At 38.0% G+C, this 19,744-nt stretch overlaps 1 protein-coding gene across 6 annotated transcripts in view; it reads right to left on the minus strand.

Moving 5' to 3' along the window:
- TET1 (tet methylcytosine dioxygenase 1) overlaps nt 1-19,744 on the minus strand; it is an 80,323-nt gene that overhangs the window by 39,818 nt on the left and 20,761 nt on the right. For all 6 annotated transcript variants that reach the window (XM_040607396.1, XM_040607392.1, XM_040607395.1 and 3 more), the window contains 3 exons: nt 5,034-7,566; nt 3,689-3,779; nt 2,964-3,057 (listed from right to left, as the gene is read on the minus strand). In XM_040607396.1, coding sequence (XP_040463330.1) covers nt 2,964-3,057; nt 3,689-3,779; nt 5,034-7,566 — 2,718 coding nt within the window. The remainder of the gene's footprint in view (nt 1-2,963; nt 3,058-3,688; nt 3,780-5,033; nt 7,567-19,744) is intronic.

Raw genomic sequence — 19,744 nt, forward strand, 5'->3', positions numbered from 1 at the left:
GAACCCACAGGAAATGGGTTTAATCAAGAAAACATTAAGACCTGCAGCTGACCCCCTCTGAGGTCAGTGACATGTATCTTTGACTTCAGTGCAGCAGGGTGAAGCCTACAGGAGTTACTCACAAACAACTAACAAATTCATAAACCATTTCACATCAGTCGAGGTAACTGTAATTTACCACCAGACATACCAAGAAAAGGAGAAAAACCAACAACCACCCCACAACCATGGGACCAACACGTGTCAAGTCACTTATCCCTGGCTGGTTATAGGGGATTCCCAGTAACATGAAACTTTTTATTATATGAATGGGTTACTAAGAATGACAGGCCAGTAATTTCAGTACTTCAAAGGGTTTTTTTCTCTTTAGCTTATTATGAAGTATGACTTGGGCAAATCAAAAAAGCAAAAGAAATCCAAACAGAAAAGAGTACGTTTATCCTGACATATGTCACAGAATGGGAAGTTATTTTCTAATCATACAGCTATCACCTACACAGATATCCACACATTTGAAATCTCTGGCAAAACTATTAATCCTGTTTTGACACAAAAATGAGACTATACAATTAGATGTAAAAAAAGTCAAGAGGTCAAGCAGTCGCCTTGCCACGGCATGTAGTGAAAACAATAGCAAGCCCATCTTCACTGCACAGTTTAGTTCACGTGGGTGTCGGTCTAATGCTTACACATACAGCTACCACAAGGTCTCAAACCCTAGGTAGTATTTACTAATAGTATTTAGGTTTAACTAATAGGAGCATTCTTGTCCACATCCACAGGGACAAAGTATCACCCTGAAATATAATACATGAAAAAAATACAGGACAGACAGATACTCATTTCTTCTCAAAAGAAAAGTGAAAAAGATTCTGCTAGTTTGTGATAATCTGAAATATAAGGAAGAAAACATCAGCTCCTTTCAGGGAGTCTGTTTCAGTAAGTGTTTAACACACCAGACACATATCTGGAGCCACTTAAGCAAAACCAGTTTAGAAGGGAATCAGTATTATGAAATGCAGTCACTAACAGAAGAATGTTAGTAAGGTATCTTAGAAAGCTTCCGTTAATCTTAAAATGTTTCTAATGAACCAGTAAGACAAAATTATCTAGTAGAAATAGGGAAAATTAACTGGGAGATCAACAGATATATTCAATTTTTTTTAATCATATTTACTTCAGCAAAGCTTCATCGTGGTCCTCTCACCAGCAAGTCTCAGGAGCCCTAAGGGCAATAGCTTGTCCATCTGCAAAGCAGAAATTACTCTGTCCCAAAGTACATTGTAAATGAGTAAGTGAAAGTCTCTGTGCAGCTGACAGAACCTTGTGACTACAATTATCAGAGAGCACAGCAAACTTTTTCCACAAAATGTGGATTTTGCACAGGATGAAACAGTTCTACAGAAATTTCAGTGATTTCCTTCCCTCTCTTGTACTGAACAGTCACACAGTAACAGCAGACTTGGAAAAACATTCACCTCTTCAGGTCTGAACTTGCACACACAAAAAGGCACTGCTGCATAAAACAAGATTGGAACTTCAGTTAAATGAACATTAAAGCTTACTCTCGCTAACACTTTACATACAGAAATGTCAAAATCTACCTAACTGGAGAGCAGGTCCCTATACCTTAACACAGCCTTTACTGTAAGCATCCGAGTGCTTTCTGACTGTCATGATGTACACACATCGGACACCTACAGCCATGCAGATACACAATAAAATCTATCATTTCTGCTTTACATAAAGGACAGTATGTTGATACTGGCAACAGAAAAATCAAGTTTAAGAGTTAGTTTTAAATGCCTTCTTCCTTTCAAAGGCTCACAAGTATTGCTGAGGTAAGATTTTTAACTCCTGTCCTCTGTTAAAACTGTTTTATTTAGTTGAAATACTGAAAAAAAAAAAAAAAAAAAAAAAATCACTCCTTTCTTTTGGGGTCAGTTGTTTATGAAATTAGTTTTACCATCTTTTTTTCCTGGATGCCGATTTGTTACTAAATATTATCTAAAGCAACATGCACATATGGATTCCTTTCTGAACAATAGTTTACGTATCTAGTATGGAAAACACACTTTGACTGTTCCAAACATGAGCAGTAAATATTTAGCATGCGATACCATTCACACATAATATGTAATAACCCTATTTTTGTCATGTAATCACAAATGTCAGTCTACCAACTGTACAGTTACCGTCATCCTTTTTTCAATCAAGTCTGAAATTCCTAAATACATCAATAACATTTTTTTCTTTTAACAACCAGGTTAATTTGTTTTTTCCAAAACTCAGTTACAAGATTTCCAGTCTACTTGTTACCTCCCTCGGTGGTTTCAGCAAAGATTAAGGACAATCAATTCTTGCCAAGCTCTCTCCTGGAGCTTGTGTCTGTTACCTCATTTCCTGGCTCCTATGAAGCAATGTGAGACAAGATTTTGGTGAAAACTATCACCATAACATTTACATTTCCAAATACTGACTTCAGTTTCTCAAAAATAGTGATGAACTCCATGGCATATGAGATTGAACTTCCTCATCCATCATACTCTCTTTTCTTCAGGTGTTCATAAACTAAAAAAAACGTTACTGGATAGTTTTCCAACTCTCCCAAGCAAGCATCCCTCTTTTCTCTCTTTCACACTTTCCAATAACATATTTCACTATAGACTCCAACTTTTGGTCATTGTCAGGGTCTTCTTACCCTTAATTTCATCATCTGCTACTTCTGTTAAGCACCTCTCACACTCATTCAAACCACTACGTAACACACAGCACCACATTTTAAATAAAGAAATAAGTAAATTGTTTTCTTTAGCTTCATCATTTACACAGACTGTAGATCAATTAAATGAAGAATGAAATCTTCAATAAAGATCAGAATATATTTAAGCTCAAGGACTACACATCACTTGATATTTAAAAGCGACACAAAATTATTTTACTGCTGTAACATAAAAACTTACCCACTTTGCAATTGGACACCCCTGAGAGCTTTTTCCTTCTTTTCCTGTATAAACCACTACCTCTATTCTTACAGCGCTTCCTTTTGCTCCATACCTGTATTAAAAAAAGTTTATGAATAAAACAAACTACTGTAGATCAGTTTAAAACAGGAAACATTTTCAATAAAACAAGAATAACAAACTTAGCTTTACTGAGAATGTTAGAAAACCAAAGTATTTATAATGTCAAAAAATACTTAAATTTAAAAGCCTATTTGCAAAAGCGATTTTCAACATCTCTCTTCTGATATCAAGCTTCTGCCACTGAGGAAACATTGTCTGGGGAAGAAATGTTATCTGCATGTAAGTCTTAGTGCGCTTAACCACTAACGCGACCTTTCTGTCCAGTTTGCTACAGCTTCTTCGCATGTAGGGCACTAGAAAAACTAATTCTACCAGCTGCTAATCTCTGTCATTCTTATTTATTTCAATGACACCTGAAAGCACACTGCATTTGAAATTTAACCCTAAAGTTGCAAGGACTCAGAAAAGACAGATGAGTTTGGAACTGAAATATTAACGCTCACCTCATGCACATCTGAACAGGAAAACATTTAACAAATGAGTACTGCAAGAAGTTCAGAAAAAGAAAGCTAAAACATAGAACCTGATTCCTCATAGCTCTTCTTCTTTCCTGTTTAGACAGTCAGAAATACTGCAAGCATTAAATGCTGAATTTTCCTCACCTGTTCTCCATTATTTCTCTCACAGCAGCAACACTTGGTCCTGTCCCAAGGTGTGTGTAATATGGGCCTTCATCTTTCTCTATAATTTGCTCTGTAAGCAGGTTGAGAAAACTAAGTTGGCACATATGAAATTTATTTACACCATTACAAGTAAGCTTAGAAATGGTTTACAGAAACATCTTCCAAAATAAATTACAATACAAAACATTTGTCCCTGAAATGTAATGAATAAAGAATATGGCAGATTTTTCTCCTCAGAGGCATCAAAATTATTTTATGCTTGTTTCCTCCTATTAATCTTCTAGTATTTTTTCTTTATGTTATAAAGTAATCCTAATTATAGTAACATTTTGCATTCTTTACAAATTTTCATTACAGGAGCTGGCATGTATTGACTAAATAAGCTTCCCAATATCCTTGTTGGTAGGAAAACATTATTAATTTCTTTCAGACAAAGGAGAATTGCAAGGGGGGGGTGGGGGGAGAGGGGAGAAATAATTAACTGATACTCATATACTACTGAACAGAAAACATAATCCAAGCCTCTTAACTAGCACTCTGTTGATTCAGAACATTAAAGCAAAGATGAAACAATCTGCCTGTGTACAATTTGTTGTTAAGCTTCTGACTTGTTTTTCCATCTGTGCGCTTTGATAGTTGGAAAACACAGCATGTCTAACACCACCCATCAAGCTGTATTTGCAAAACCCTCAATACTGAGGCCTGACACTGAGCCTGACAATGCAAATTATTACATGTGTGGCCTCACGTGAACTCCACCTTACCTCTCCTCTCCGAGAGGCATCTAGTAGACTCTGGCACGGACTCTTAAGGCAAACTGACATCAGTCATCAGGACTGTGACAGTAACAAGATTGTCCACAGCTATGCCCTGCTGCTTATTTAACAGCGTTTACGCAACAACTACAAGATACTGGGAAATGTTTGCCCAGCCCATCTGGCAAAAACTAGTTCTAGACCATAAAAATCAGAAGCTGATACACTGCAAGTAGATTGCCATGCAACACAAGTCAGCAATGACAAAACAACAAATAGAAAAAACCCTTTTCCTCCTGGGTTTAAATTTAAGCAGAGAATTTAAACCTGCCAGTTGCAATACCAAAAATACTCAATTCTGCTGTGCTTCGCAGGCCCAAAGAACCCCAGGCAAAAGTTACAGGAAGGGGAAAAAAAAATTTCTTCTTCTTCCTTTTTCCTAATGACGAAACACTGGTCCTTTTGCAACAGCTGAGTAACTGTCAAGTACAACTTCCTCACATTAGAGGAAATACATGAACACACCTACATCTGAAAGGCACAGGCAAAAGTTAGCAAAAAAGACTTACCAACACAGTCACAAGTTGGCAATTCAGATTGTCCTTTTTTTGTAGGTGTATCTATTAAATTTTTTGTAGGGGTATCAAGAAACTTCATAGGTGATTCAAGGAAACTGCTGAGCGTGTTTTTTGCTGGAGAACATCCTGAGTCGCCTGTGCTCTGTGGGTGGTCAGTACCCAAACTGGTTGACGTCAGAACGGTCACTTCGCCCGCACACTCCATATTCCTGAGAGCTTCAGCAGAACCTGGTACCTGGGCCCCACCACAGGGAACAGGCAGCACCGGTGACTTCAGATCTACTTGTTCTACAGCACCCTGCTGAACATAAGTTTTGTCTTCACTATGCATTTCGTTAGCTCTCAGGTTAGACTGATTACAAGTTTGAGGCAAAGGATGTGTCTGACTGACATTCGCTGTTTGCTGTACCTGAGAATTACATTTTTCTGTAAACATCGGTAGGTTTTCACTTGGTCTGTTCAATAAGGATGCAGTTTTCAATTGTGAAATGGCCAGAGGGTTACGGGAGGACAGGTCACCATGTTGGTTACATGCAACAACCTCATTTTTCAGTGGGTCAATGCCAAGTGGGTCACCGGAACCTGCAGTTTTGATTTGCTCATTCATGACGTCACAGCCAAACAATCTGTCTTTTTTTTTCTCTTGCGGTACCTCACGTAAACATCTATGGAATTTTATCTGTGTTTGCGGGAGAAATAATCTAGTTTTCTCTTGTGATGCTAAAGTATTTTGATTCAGTGCTCTCTGTACTTTGGTTCTTGGAGATTTTTTTTCAGACTGAGCTATTCTGGAGTCCTGTGGCATGGTTTGACCAAGCTTGTGTAGTTTTGATGATATCCAAATGTCCTGTAACTCGCTATGCTGGCATGACAACAGCTCTAGCTGGCTTTGATTATTTTGTTGATAGCGTGCTTCTTGAGGCTTCTTTTTGTGTCTTGGTTTCCATGGTACAGCATTTCCTTTTTTGTTTGTTGGTTGTTTTTGCTTTAACAGTAAGGAACTATAATTATGCCTAAAAAACACTGATTCTTTTTTCTGCAACACATCTTGGTTGTATTTTGGCTGCCTCTCGTGTGATATTAGATTAAGCAGCGATGTCTTTATGTCATTTTTCTGCTCTGGATTAGTCTGGTTTGACTCAATTAGCGCCGCAAGTTGAGTTAGTTGTGTAGCTACATCCTCTTCATCCTGGCTGTGAATTCCTCCTTCTTTAATCAAAGAACTAGTTTCCAGGTTCAAATCATTAGAGGTTGGCTTTTGCTCTAACTGACCAAGAGTTTCCAAGTTGTTACTTGTTTGCTGAACATTACGTGAAGCATTGCAATACTGTGCAAGGGTGACTGGATGATGAGCGTAATTTTTCTTGGTAGTATATCCTGAAAATGATTTTGCATTAGATGTTAAGTCAGATAAAGTTTTGGTATCTCTTGAGGATAACTGTAATTTATACATCTCACCAGCCAGACTGGCAGGTTTATCATGCAATTCAGGGACTGAACTTTGGCCATTGTATAACACTGCCTTATTAGGGAGCTGCTTCTGCGAGTGAGCACAGTGAGCCAAGAGCTGTTGCTCATTCTGTAAGTAAGTGTCTTTGATTTCTTTTAATGCAGAAGATGTGAAGGAGGATGAGATATCCCTTTTATAACTATGGAGGAAGTTCGAAGTTGTCTCTTCTGTACATTCAGTACTTTCAGTTTTAGCTGGTGAAGTTGTTTCTAAAGGGGCTTCCGATAACTGTGTTAAAGCTTCAATAGCTACAACCTGCTCTACAGTTAAATTTCTGGTTTTAATCAGGGACAAGAAAGTCGGCTGGAGTGAAGAATCCTCATGCTGTGTCTCTGCATTAGGTACTTTAAAGCCATCCTTCCCTACATGTACTTCCTCTTCAGGCAGTGGAGGACAACACAAGCTTTCTTGCAGATCCAAAGCGGAACCCGTCTGCAAACCAGACTCACCAGAACCCTCAAAGATGCTACAAGTGCAGTTTTCCTCTTTCATTAAAACATTTCCTTGTTTTTCTGGGTGAACACAGCCAACACCAGTTGTCAGAGTGTTTACTAAGTTATTCAGATTGCTACCCTTCATCCATTGCACATGGCAGTTGTTTGTCAAATCCGTCCTTTCCTCTACAGATACTTTTTTCAGTGAAGCAACTGCTGGCGGTGGTGAATAACGTAGAGTTTTTATGCCATTTTTGATGGTATGTGCAAATGATTTTTTTGGCTCAGCTAATGGACTGGGAGAGACTGCTCTTTCACTGTCTTCGGCATTTTTCAAGTGTTCGTTGCCTGTCACAGTTCCATGGATATCTCCGTTGACATGGACACCAAAAGATGGCTTCTCGTTATGTGCCCACTTCTCTGCTTCTAAGCCTGTCATTCTTTCTTTCTCCTTACACTGCACATTTTCAATGGGTACTGTTTGGTTTGTTTTCACCCTGTATTTTTCACCATGACCACATATACTGCATTCCATGAGTTCTGGTCTGCGGCCATTTACTGGTTTGTTTTCTAAATTTGCCTATAAAATAATAATACAAAAATTTGATGTAACAGCTGTTCAAAAGCATTAAAAATAAGAAGCATAAGATTTACAGCAATTAAACCCTACTTTGACACAAATGAGGAATATCCTCATTAAGCACAGGCACAGACACTGGGGGGAAAAAAAACCCAGGAAGTCATTAAAAAACCCTGAAGCCTAAAGACCCTATCCATATTTATAGCCATTTTCCCCCCACTGTTGGAGGGGGCAGATGAAGAAAGCGTGTGCATGTGGTGGTGGTGGTGGTAGAGTAAATAAATGAATGAACAGATAAAGGATGTTAGCATTTAGAATCACATCTAAGGATTCAATTTTTAATGAATTTCCATAAGCAGATGAAAGCCTCCCTTGAGTTCAAAGCAGGACTGAAAACTAAAGGCTTGTACCACAGAAAGTGTAGTAGTGATTTGGTATAATTATACCAATTTGGCTAAACCAATAAACTGATACACTTGGCTGGACACCCTAGCAAGAATGGCTGGTTTTCAAGCTTAGTTTCAAGTCCTTAAAAAAATCACAAAAGCTAAGCTGGATAGTAAGCCAAGTAACATTAGCTCACTTGAAAGTTACCCTGTAAATACTGTGTTTAGCATCTGTATTCAGATGGTAACTTCCAGGTTTCTGAACAGTCTCTCACGTAAGCTATCCTTAACAGTATTTTAGTAAACTCTAAATTCTAATATTTGATTAAATATATTCTTTATCTTCACTGGTGTTATACAATTGTGTGGTTGAAGCAGTAGAGTCAGAATATTGTGTCCTAGAAATAGTACGTATATGGGCCTTAAGACAGTATTATGAAGTAAGGAGTTACGCAATTCAAGTTTAAAAAACAAGGCAGGAATTCAAACAGAGACAGCAAAGGAAAAAGTAATAATTTTTATTATGTTATATTTTATATATATATTTATATTAAATTGTCTTTTTAAAAATTTTCAGTCACAATAAACAGTGCTGGTACTTAATATTATTGTAACATCTAATAATTATTTAAATAACCTGTAGCCTTAAGCCCTATTTAACAAGAAAACCAGTACTGCTTTTCAAATCAGATGTATGCAACACAACTGGTTAATTAATCATAACTCAACACAGTACTTCTTAGCAGTTCAATCTAATATAAAGCATTCAGTTAAATCAGACATGGTTTTGTGGCAATACCAACTAAAGTGCATGGACTTCTCTGAGAAAATAACAAATGCAAAGTAGATTTATGATTAATCATAACTATCAAGATGGAATTGCCAGGAACCTCCAGGCAAAACAAGGCATATGGACCCAGCTCCATCTGGAGCCCAGTGTTCACCTCACAACTGATTCCCAACTGATAAAAAACTTAAAACTGGGAATCCATAGCATACCCTAGATATTATGAGAGGCATCTTAAATCCTCATGGAAATGGTATGTAAAAACATGTCCAGCACCTATGCAGCTAAGTCAAAGCTATAAAAATTACAGTAAGGACACCTTATTTAATGCTTCTTCATTACACAGAGATGCTGACTAATGGTCTACCAGCCTGAACTCCTCTGGATCCTGATGATTTTCAATCAATGATGCACAGACCCAGGGGATCACTGAGCAATTTCTAAGAGCTCCACAAAAGCGGTTAAGCAGCTTTATTGTTAGCAGGGGTAAATGCATTACATAGGCCTCTGCAACCATACCAGAAAATGTTTTAAGGGTCCACCACGGAAAGATAAAAAACCACAATTCTGTATTTGTGCAAAAGCTGAATTTCAGTTACTTAACTTCAGAAAGAACTAATATATGAAATTGCTGGGGTTTTCTTCAGCAAAAGTATATCTAAGATCTCCATCAGTCCAAAATTTGTCCCCACCATGTAAAAGTGTTATCAGTAATTTAATTAGATAATTAGGAGGCTGACGAGATAGAAGCAAACAGATTAAAATAATTGCCCAGCATTTGTACATTTTCAACACAACACATGTTTTTGTATTACCTTCATTTTTAGAGGGTATCACTCACTACATTAACAAAAAAGTAAAAAAAAAAATCTAAGTCTGGTAAATTGAGAGCAATGAAAGATGGGGGAAAGGAGGAGGGTTCATCCATGATCAGCTGAGATTAGACTGACACAGAGTCCACTGACAGCACTAGAAGTGCAAAAATGTCATCACACTTCTCTCAACTGTATTGTTCCTCAATAAAATACTTTCATCTGATCAAAAAGCACTGCTATGCTCAAAAATACTCAGAATATTCCCTAATCTGCTAGTAGTGCACAGGTGCAGTGCTGTGTCCCCGTAAGACCCCAGTGATTCCAGCAGTAAAGTAGGATTACTTTTTAAATATAATTATTCCTCATACATCATAATTTCCACTAACATTACTGAAAGCTGCCCACATGCAATGAGAAAGAAAAAAGAACGAGATGAATCATATCATTGGCACGATTTGGTTCATATTTTTCCACACAAAGAATAAATATTATCATGGAACTGGATTTTTTAAAAAAAATCATACTCTTCCTTGTGAGCACTATGTTGCTTTTTTCTCTTGTTACTTAACTGCAACGAATCCTAAAAAATACCTTTTTCTTTCCTCTCTTACCAGACTTCCCATGTGAAGTTATTGTCTCCCAATATAAAAAGAAATGCAGGCAAACTACCAGGGGCAGAGCCCATTTGATTCCTCTCCTCAATGTAAGCCTGGCAGACCAAAAGCAATAGCTCAGCAGAAACCTTTCGCAGCTAAATAACCTAGGAGCAATCTATCTTCAAGTTCTGCATCAGGACTCAAAAAAACCTGTAGTGAAAACTACAGACAAGGATACCACAATTCCAAGCAACAGTCTCAAAATTCATGGAAGTTAAGCATGTAAGTCTGATCCGATTTAATTCTAAATCTTTTACACAAGTGTAATGAAAAGCTAAAGAGTAAACCAGATCAATAAAAGCAATTTCCCCTCTTCCTCATTAAAGAGAGCACTACTCTATCTGGAAACATAAAACACTAATAAATCATGCTCAAGCTCAGACTCTGTCTGCAGTAGTTAGTGCTATTAGGACAGGAACCACAGAGTACAGTCTGCTGTAGTCATTGCTGTATTAAACTTCAACCAGACATTATCTCTGATATACACACACACACAAACTCACTCTGTGAGGTAATGCTTCCAGCACACATGGAAAGGCAGTTACAGCAAATCACTTAACCATTCTGAAAAGGGTCAGAATATTAACCTTTAACACAAGATACCTCTGAGGCAGTGCAAAGAGTTCACCAATTCACAATCAAAATACAATACTAAAGCTACACTAAAGACATTTCCACATCATCTGTACAACAGAGAGAAGGCTATCAGTTTATGCCTCATTTCAAACCTCTATAGGTTGTAACAACACATATTGTACTAAAGGACACAACCAGAAACAATTACTCCCACAAACCAAAAATAACAGATGATGACCTGATCAAGTACTGATAAAATGGCTCTACGAGCAAGTCATGACAAGTTAGATGATCACCAATGCCAAGTCCCCCTAACTAGCCCTCCCTGTGAGAATACAATACCCAACAAATTAAAAAATACTTGCACCTCCTAGCTTGTGCCAATAACCAGGATGAACCGAAAGGCAGTTCTTCCAAGGTCACAACATTCATCAACATAAAAGGACAAGAGGGTGAGAAGTGCTTACACTTTGCATCTCTCTTCTATTACAGTACAATGGGTAAGTTTGGATCCTGATGCAGTGTCTGCAGCCACGTAGCCAGCCCCACATGCCCTTCCACGTTGGCACAGAGCTGGCAGCTCCTCAGAGCTCAAATACCACAACAGAAGTTTTCTTTCAGAAAAACTGTTTGGAAGAACACCCAAACATACCTCATCTAACATTTGAACAGACTGTTTTACTCATGGTCCAACTGTCAGATGTCACTGCTTCAAGAGGTAAGAAAGCACCAGCCAGCTGACCAGCAGCAATTGACTCCTATACAATTTATTCCTACTTTCTAGTGTTTGCTCCCCAGGACGTTCAGTGGAATGCAAGACTTGCACTGTACAGGACCAACATACGAGGATAAGGAGGTAAGATATGGACAGGAGAGGGGACAGGGAAACAAACAGCACAGATGTGGAGAAACAGTTGCTTATGCTGAGTGCTGTGCAGAAAGCCATGCACTGCTTAGTACTGAGACAAAAGTAAGGTATAGGCCACCTTCTAAATACAGCCAAGTTTTTTTGCATTCCAAAATAAATGCAGACACAATAATACACTTAAGGATAAACTATTTAGGACCACACTGGTTCATGTTTGAATACCATAATGCAGACAACATCAATGTGCTGTAAGTTGCTGCCCAAGGCTGCAGCCCGAGCAGGGTTTCCAAGGAGGCTACCAGCAGAGAGCGAGCAGCTGAGTAGGGGCCAAGCTGCAAACTGGGGCACATTCCCATGGCTCTCACCAGAAACATAAAGCAATGAACACCACACTTTTTTTAATAGCCATGGATATGAAACAGTCTCTTAGTACAGCACACTTCTACAGAGGCTCAGGTAAGGCACATTTTCTAAATGTCTTTGTGCAAAGAAACACATTTGGACCCTTTATTAATGTAACACAGCCTTCATAAACAAGATGTTTTGTTCCTCAAAAGAATAATGTTCATAGATGGCACTGAGGGACAGGACAGGTAATATTTAGAAGCTACTGCAATCAAAGGGAACAACCTCTACTCTTGGCAAAATGACACAGACAAGTTTTAGCAGACAGGCTGGTTTACACGGAATCTCAGGGAACAAGAGATTCTGCAAATCTGAGAAAGCAACCTGACCCGGGGCAGGACATCCAGGCTTTCCTGGAGGGATCCCCCTCACTCCCAATTCCCATGCCCCTGAATATCAAAATTCACCCAAAGCCACCAACTTCAGTACCACAGCAGGTACCATTTCAAACTGGATCTTAGATCAGCTGGAAAGTCTGCTCTAGTTGATAGTGCGTTTTTTTTATATCCGTAACCACAATGGCAAAGAACATTCTCCAAGCTACAGCTTAACTCTCTCCTCCTCAGTTTCATCTCCATTTTATCTACACCTGTATCCTCTTTGCAATGGTTTTCAAACACCAGGCAGCTTCCCCACCAGCAAAGTTCCTTATCTTGTCTTTCCATAAGGAATTAGTACATTATTGCCTTAAAGTCTTTACATCTTGTTGTCTTCATTTTCTCTCTTACACCATTATGACAGTCCTCCTGCCCATGTTGTGTAACAACTTCAGTGAGACCACTTACAAAGAAGATCTACAGTATCAGACCCTGAAGGATGCACTTACCAACAAAGTAAAACCCTACAGGATACTGCTTCTGGCTCTAAAGGCTTCAAATGCTGGCCCCAGAGAAATGCATCTATTAGATTACTACTTGGAAATAGTGGCTCTCAGCCACGAACTCAAATTATTGTTTCTGTCACCTCTGAAGCTCTAGGTTGTGAAAGCTACAAACAGGAGAAAGAAAAAAAAATACAGAGTGCAGGAAACCCCATTCTCCTACACAGGCACCCAAGAAGTGGATATGTTAAGAAAGAAAAAAACCCCAAACATTACAGTATTTTTTCTGCCACAGAAGGAAACACAAACAAGGCTTCAGGCTTGGTGGGTTTTGTTTGGTTTGTTTTTTACTGGTGTTTTGAATTACTCATCATTTGTCTTCAACATTGAAATCGAGCACTCAAAGAGACACTGGCAGCTCTGGAAAATATAGCACTCAATGAAGCCACAAAAGAAAAACGATATAATCAGCAGCAATATGTATTCCCTAATACAACCTTCCCCTAATGTGCTCTAGCTCAAAAGCAGAGATGAAAGAAATTCAGTCTCCGATTTTATCCATGCTAGCTGATGTCTCTTGCGGTCTACTCATTTATGAAACCATCACCACAGCATTAAGAAAGTACTGCCTGCCCCTTAACTGTAAGTGGAGAATCATCGCAGTGTTCATAACAGGGTCTCCAGGGAACACATCACAGCTATAGATAACATTTTTAGCAATAATCTGGAAAAACAGTGAAATTGATACTGATAAAAATATATCAAATAATTAAAAGATCAGACATGACGCTTCCTAAATTAACTGGCAAGCCAGCTGCACGCACACAGTTCAGTACAGCTAAAGGTGAAGTTGTGTATCTAGCAACAGAGACATGGGACTATATTTACAAAATGCAGGAACTATAGAAACTCCTGCTGCAACTTCATGGCCAAAAGGGTTAGTGAGATTCTTGGATGTGTAAATAACAACATAATTAGGAAAAGACAGGTTACTTTCTATCCTGTACTTAGCACTTTTGCACCTGCTATATATAAATATGTAATAAGTAATAAATAACTAAAAGTGGGATAAAGCATCCAGTTCTGGCATACCCAATTCAAGCAAGACATTGATATGCTGGAGAGGGCTTGGAGGACCATGAGAACAACAAAGAATTGAAACATCTTGAAGTGAAAGCCTCAAGTTCATTCTACTCACTCTGCAATTTACCAAAGGAAAAGAAAATTGAAAAGCCACAAACTGCAGCTAAGTCTACGTGGAAAAGAGAGCTGATAACAGAAGACTCCTTGTTGTAGCAGACAAAACTATAACAAGAGTCAATGACTTTAAGTTAAGGCCAGAGAAGTCTGGGCCTTGAACTATGGCACACATTTTTGCAGAGGGACAGAAAAAAGGTAAAGAATCTTTTAAGCATCTTGTTAGGTGTTTTGATGCACTCTTCATCCATGGGAATTTTCAAATTCAAGTTCTTTGTGCTATTTTTAAAAGAATGCTTAACCCAAATAAATTTGATACAGTCTTACAACCCAACTTCTCAGCACAAGAACAAGTGATCACAACGATCTTGCCTAGGTTTACCGTATGTGAACCAAACTGATACAAGTTAATTATTTTCCTTCAGTTACAGTTCAGTAAAGGATCTGAACCACTAAGGTAAGGTAATAAAACATTCTACTTCCTATAACATAACCAGGAAAATTGGGTTCTAGATTAAGGAGCTACCTATCTAAGTGCCTAACCATCTGTTGTACAACCAATCATATTATTTAAAGTTGCTACAAGCTGGTAGCTGCTCTCAGACCAGATCTGCCAAGGACATACAACACCTTAAGTTAACAATGCCAGCCAGCCCTCACACACACGCATTGTTTTCCCCTCACTCTGAAATATCAGCACAGGTCCCAAATACACATTGCAATGAGTTCACACACAGGTTTGCTCCAAATTTAAAAATCTATATTATGGCTATACCCTAGCCTGGTTTTAAATCAGATGGGACATCACAAGACTAAAAGGAATAATACTCTTTAGCAATAGAAAAGTTGGTGACAAATATGTAAGAAGAACAGCTAATGGTAATTCAGATAAAAGAAAGAAAAATAGTCATGCTGATCACTTAAGCCACCAAACTACCCAGCTGCAGCACTATTCCAGATTTTGTGTCTATTTTTTGGTTATTCTCATAATGAAAAAAGCCTAAAAAATGGCAAACGATGCTTCTCTTCTGTCTCAGTCAGAGCTAGTACAACTATGGTTTTAAATAAAGCTCAAAATGGAATTTACGCTGTATCTAACTTCCACTTTCTCTTTACAGGAATACCAACTTTCACGCACATACTGAAATAATAGCAACGTTGTTCTGGAGCAGCACTGCAACAGTGGTGTCAGCATTGCAGAATTCAGGCAGGGATCATCTGTCACAGAGGTAAATGCTTTACATTCTTTACATTAAGTACACAGAAATTTTTCCTGTTACTCACAAGTTCAGCAAAATCTTTAAGAAAATTAAACAGAGCTCAGTTTTATTACACAGCATCAATGAATAATATTACAATACCAGACAACACCAACAAAACACCAAGAAAGAAATTCACAGTCAAGCATCAAGACACAAACCACTCTATTTTAAGTCAGCCTTGAATAATACTAGTATCCTAAAAGGCTTAATATTAAAGCTATTAGGACAACAAGGACAGCCAAATATATTCTACATACTAATTTTACATAAGTTAATGACAAGTGACTACTGTTATTTCCCTACATGTAATTCCAGTTTCCTTTTTTCTTGATATTGGCTAAGTTTCATCTATTTGACATTTAAAAAGGAAACACCTTTACAAGAATGAAGGGATTCTTCTTACCTCCCAGATGAAATCCTGTAATTAGGAATTTATTTTAGTAGGAATTAAACCTTTTGGTCTCTCCATAGGCAAGGCTCCTACTAATGCCAATGGGAAAGTTTGCTGCAGTAGTATCTGCCATACATATTTAGATCTACATACTATACATATACAATACTATATTTAGTAACACTAAACACAAAAATTTTAGTGTAACATCACAGAGAAAAAACAGGTCACAGAAGTGAAAATCTGCTGTGCTCAAGAAAGTTTGGGATTTCTCACTTGTTTTCTCCTACATCAGTTACTAAAAACAACAGACTTGCTTAGCAACATGGTATCAGAGTCTAAACAACTAGCGCCCATTTTCAAAGCACTTTCTAGGTATTAGTGTCTATAAACGTATAGACAAACAGCAAACTGACAACAGGTCTCTGGGATTTGCAAAGCCATCTCAATTATTTCAATGCCTGCATTATATACAGCATCTACAAGTATTCAATAATGCTCAAAATTCAGTAGTGACTACAAATTACATCAACAGAACAACATATCTGGAATAGGAAACCAACATTTATTTTGTAATGCCGTAACTTAATTAAGAACATCTAAACAATTTTTTCAACGTTCCTATTCATCTGACCTTCATCTACACAGGTACATTTTCCTTTCTTCCCACAAACCATGTTACTGTTACTTTATGACATTTTTTTATCACACTTTCTACCTTTTTAAGAAGCTCCGCCTCTGAACCCACTAAAGTGGAAGACCCAGCACTGCACTAACACACATAAGTGACAGACAGTCAAGATCTACAAATAAGTAGTGATTCAAAATGTGTAAAAACCCTCCAAAACCACTGTAATCACTAGGTCAGCCTGGCCTGACTCACCACTTGCCAGCCGCACTGTGCCTCTGCCTCCACCATTCCTGAAAAGTCACACTATCCTCACAACTGCTCCGCTAACAGCAACAAATGAGTTAAAACACAAAACCTTACTCCTCCCTGCCTCCTCTCAAAGGACAGTGTCCCTTTCTTCCCTCAGCATTCTGAGGACTTGGGTTGTGGGGACAAAGAGTAGCAGGGCAGCGGAGCAATCAGTCCTGACAAGGAGGTGGATGGCAGAGGGAGCAGCGGAGGGGGGCAGCAAGGGAAGGAGAGCATCTCTGCATTCTATCCAGCTCGTTCTGCACCACAGGAAAAAGTCCACAAGGGACAAGCTTCGACCTCCCCCCAGAAACTGGCTGGAACAATTAAGGATTAGAAAATTACTAGAGTAAGATTAATAATTTACAGACCACTTACAAAGGCCTTCTTTGTCAGGACTCCATTCACGAAATGTCTACATACATGAGTAGTCTTAGCAGTGCTGTACAAACAAAATATGGAAGTGCTTCTTCATATGCTCACGAGTGCATTCACCTGAAATGCTGGAAAGGCTGCATGTGCAAGTGTGCTATTAAATTACAACCATAATCATGCCTGCTCACATCATGAGGTGCATGAGCCTATCAAGAGGAAAAAATAAAAAGCCCATTCAACAAGCTCATCCAGCTTGAAAAACAGCAAAATTAGAACATTTCTTTCACAAATGATACCGAGACTGTTTTAAATTAAGTTTAGAGCTAAGTTACTTATTTTTAAAATAAAAATTAACTAATTTGTGTAGGCCACTGACGTATGCTCTCCCTACCAATAAAAAGGAGAGAAGATGCACGTAAGAAATAGGCAGACACTTTCAACCAGTACTTAAAGCAATTTTAATTAGTATTTACTGAAGGAATATGTTCCAAGGTGATAATGTCCCTTTAAAAAAACCAGAAAGAATAAGATAAGTATTTGCTGGACAACATCCTTTCCAACTCATACTACACCATTCTGTTTTCTTCCTTTGTAAAATTCCACTGCAGTACAATTACATCCACTGACTTGCTCATATCTTATTTTAAAGGGGAAAAAAAGTAATAAAATTAAATTTCTTCCAGCTAAATAGTCTAGCAGATATGCACTAAAACTATACTATAATTTAGAATAAATGTTTAAAATCAGTTCAATTTATGCTCACTCAAAGCATTATCATGAACATTAACAGTTACTTTCCTTAACTTTTCTATGAGCCTCACAAAAAACCCTGCATCATAAAAAGGGCAACAGCAGGTCTGCCAAACCAACTTTGTATTTTAAAGTTGTTTTTGATAAGAAAAACTATGCTTTGTACGTGTGGAGGAGAAAAAATAAGAGAGTGCTCAAGTATGTGTTTGTAGCTTTGATGGAAATGAAACTTTTGCTGGTTCCTAATATGATTTTTATATAAACAAACGAAAAGCTCTAGATACTGAGTCATCTCTGGCTTTTGGCTTGGCTTAAACCAAACGGATTTTACAGTGCTTAGCAGGCATCATTCGCACTTTTCTGGCGCACACGATTACCATTATAGTGTTTATGCATAAACACGCAAACAGAATCAGTCAGAGAACAAAGAATGTGCATGCAGTTATAATAGTCACTTAGCGCTGCATATATTATTCTGAGTCTCTCCCACAGTTTCTTCCCTTTTTTTTGTTTAAAAAAAAATCTCCATCAACACAGCAAACATCTGCAGCCATCCAAATGGTAGCCTTGGCTCCACAGAACCTAGTAGAAAGACCACAGACTGTACTACTTCATCAGCTGTATCTTGATCTGTGTGAGATTACCTTACTAGTGCCACTGCTGTCTATACTTGGTAAGTGTAGATTTCCCTGAAAACATGATGCCATGTTCAACTGTCCCATTCTTTTGAACTCTCTGTCAATAAACTTGCAAATGACTGCTAAGGAGAGGTGCAATGCACTGCTCAAATTGAGTGAGAATGCTGCTAAGTGGTTAAAAGGAAAATGGTAGTAGTAAGTGAAGCAGGGTGTATAATATGCCTTTCTAAATGCAGGTGAATTAATTTTTAAGTATTAATTCCTTCTATATAGACTTTCCATTATCAGGTATAAAATTAAAGAAGTGTCTACTTAACTGGGGGAAACACAATATAAACCGTAAGAAAAACCATGAGTATATTCCTTCCTTAGTATCTGTCACTATAAACTCGTAAAGATGCTTTCTTCAATGAGCATTTGCTCACTAGAAGTGATTAATATTTCAGATGTTCTTTCAAAATAAACATGCAGAACCTAATACAGTATTTATGGCATAGAATAATTTTCTAAACCAATAACCAGAAAGGAGCATTAAACCACAGGTGCTGAAAATGGTAAATAGTAAACAAAAGGTACAGTATAGTAGCATGTATCACTTTGTCTTCGTGTTTCTTCCTGTCCAACCTGTTTCCAACAGGAACACATTGCTTATTTTCACCCTCCAGAGAAGAATTTGCAAATATGTTGGTCCCTAAGAAGCACAATTAGAAAGAGCACTAGCCTTCCAAGTAAATAAATGTGCATCTATAAAAACTTGGGAGGATTAGAAAAATACTAACTCCACGTGTTATTGGAAGAAACTACACAACCTCCTTCAAGAAAGTTTACAATACCATTTGAAGAAAACACAAAGAAAAGAAAAAAAGACATATTCTGTTAAAATTTTGAAAGGGTCACTGGTCAGATGCCCTCAATTACTACGAATCATTAAATCAAATGTTGAAGTTACGATTCAACAGATATGACAATACCACTTTACATGGCAGTCCCACCAGTAACAGAAGCCAGGCTAGAGAGTCATATACCAGAATGTCATATTTCTAAAAATGCCCTTATAAAGAAGTCTGCAAATTATACAGCTTTTCCTAAGTTTACTGCAGCTGGCAGAGCTGCAACATCACTTGAGATGACCAACCTCCATCTTCCCCTCCAAAAACAAATGAAAAATCCCCTCAACCCCAATCTAGACATTACGTGATGCCTTCAGGGGTACCATGCCGTACTTGGTGGATGCAAGTGAACAAATTAATACAAAATACACTTCAGCACCACAAAACAAGGACAAGTACTAGAAAAACACAAAGAACAGCCCCTAAAACCAAGGAGAACACAC

This window comes from Falco naumanni, chromosome 9 (assembly GCF_017639655.2).
Source record: "Falco naumanni isolate bFalNau1 chromosome 9, bFalNau1.pat, whole genome shotgun sequence".
Taxonomy (NCBI): Eukaryota; Metazoa; Chordata; class Aves; order Falconiformes; family Falconidae; genus Falco; species Falco naumanni.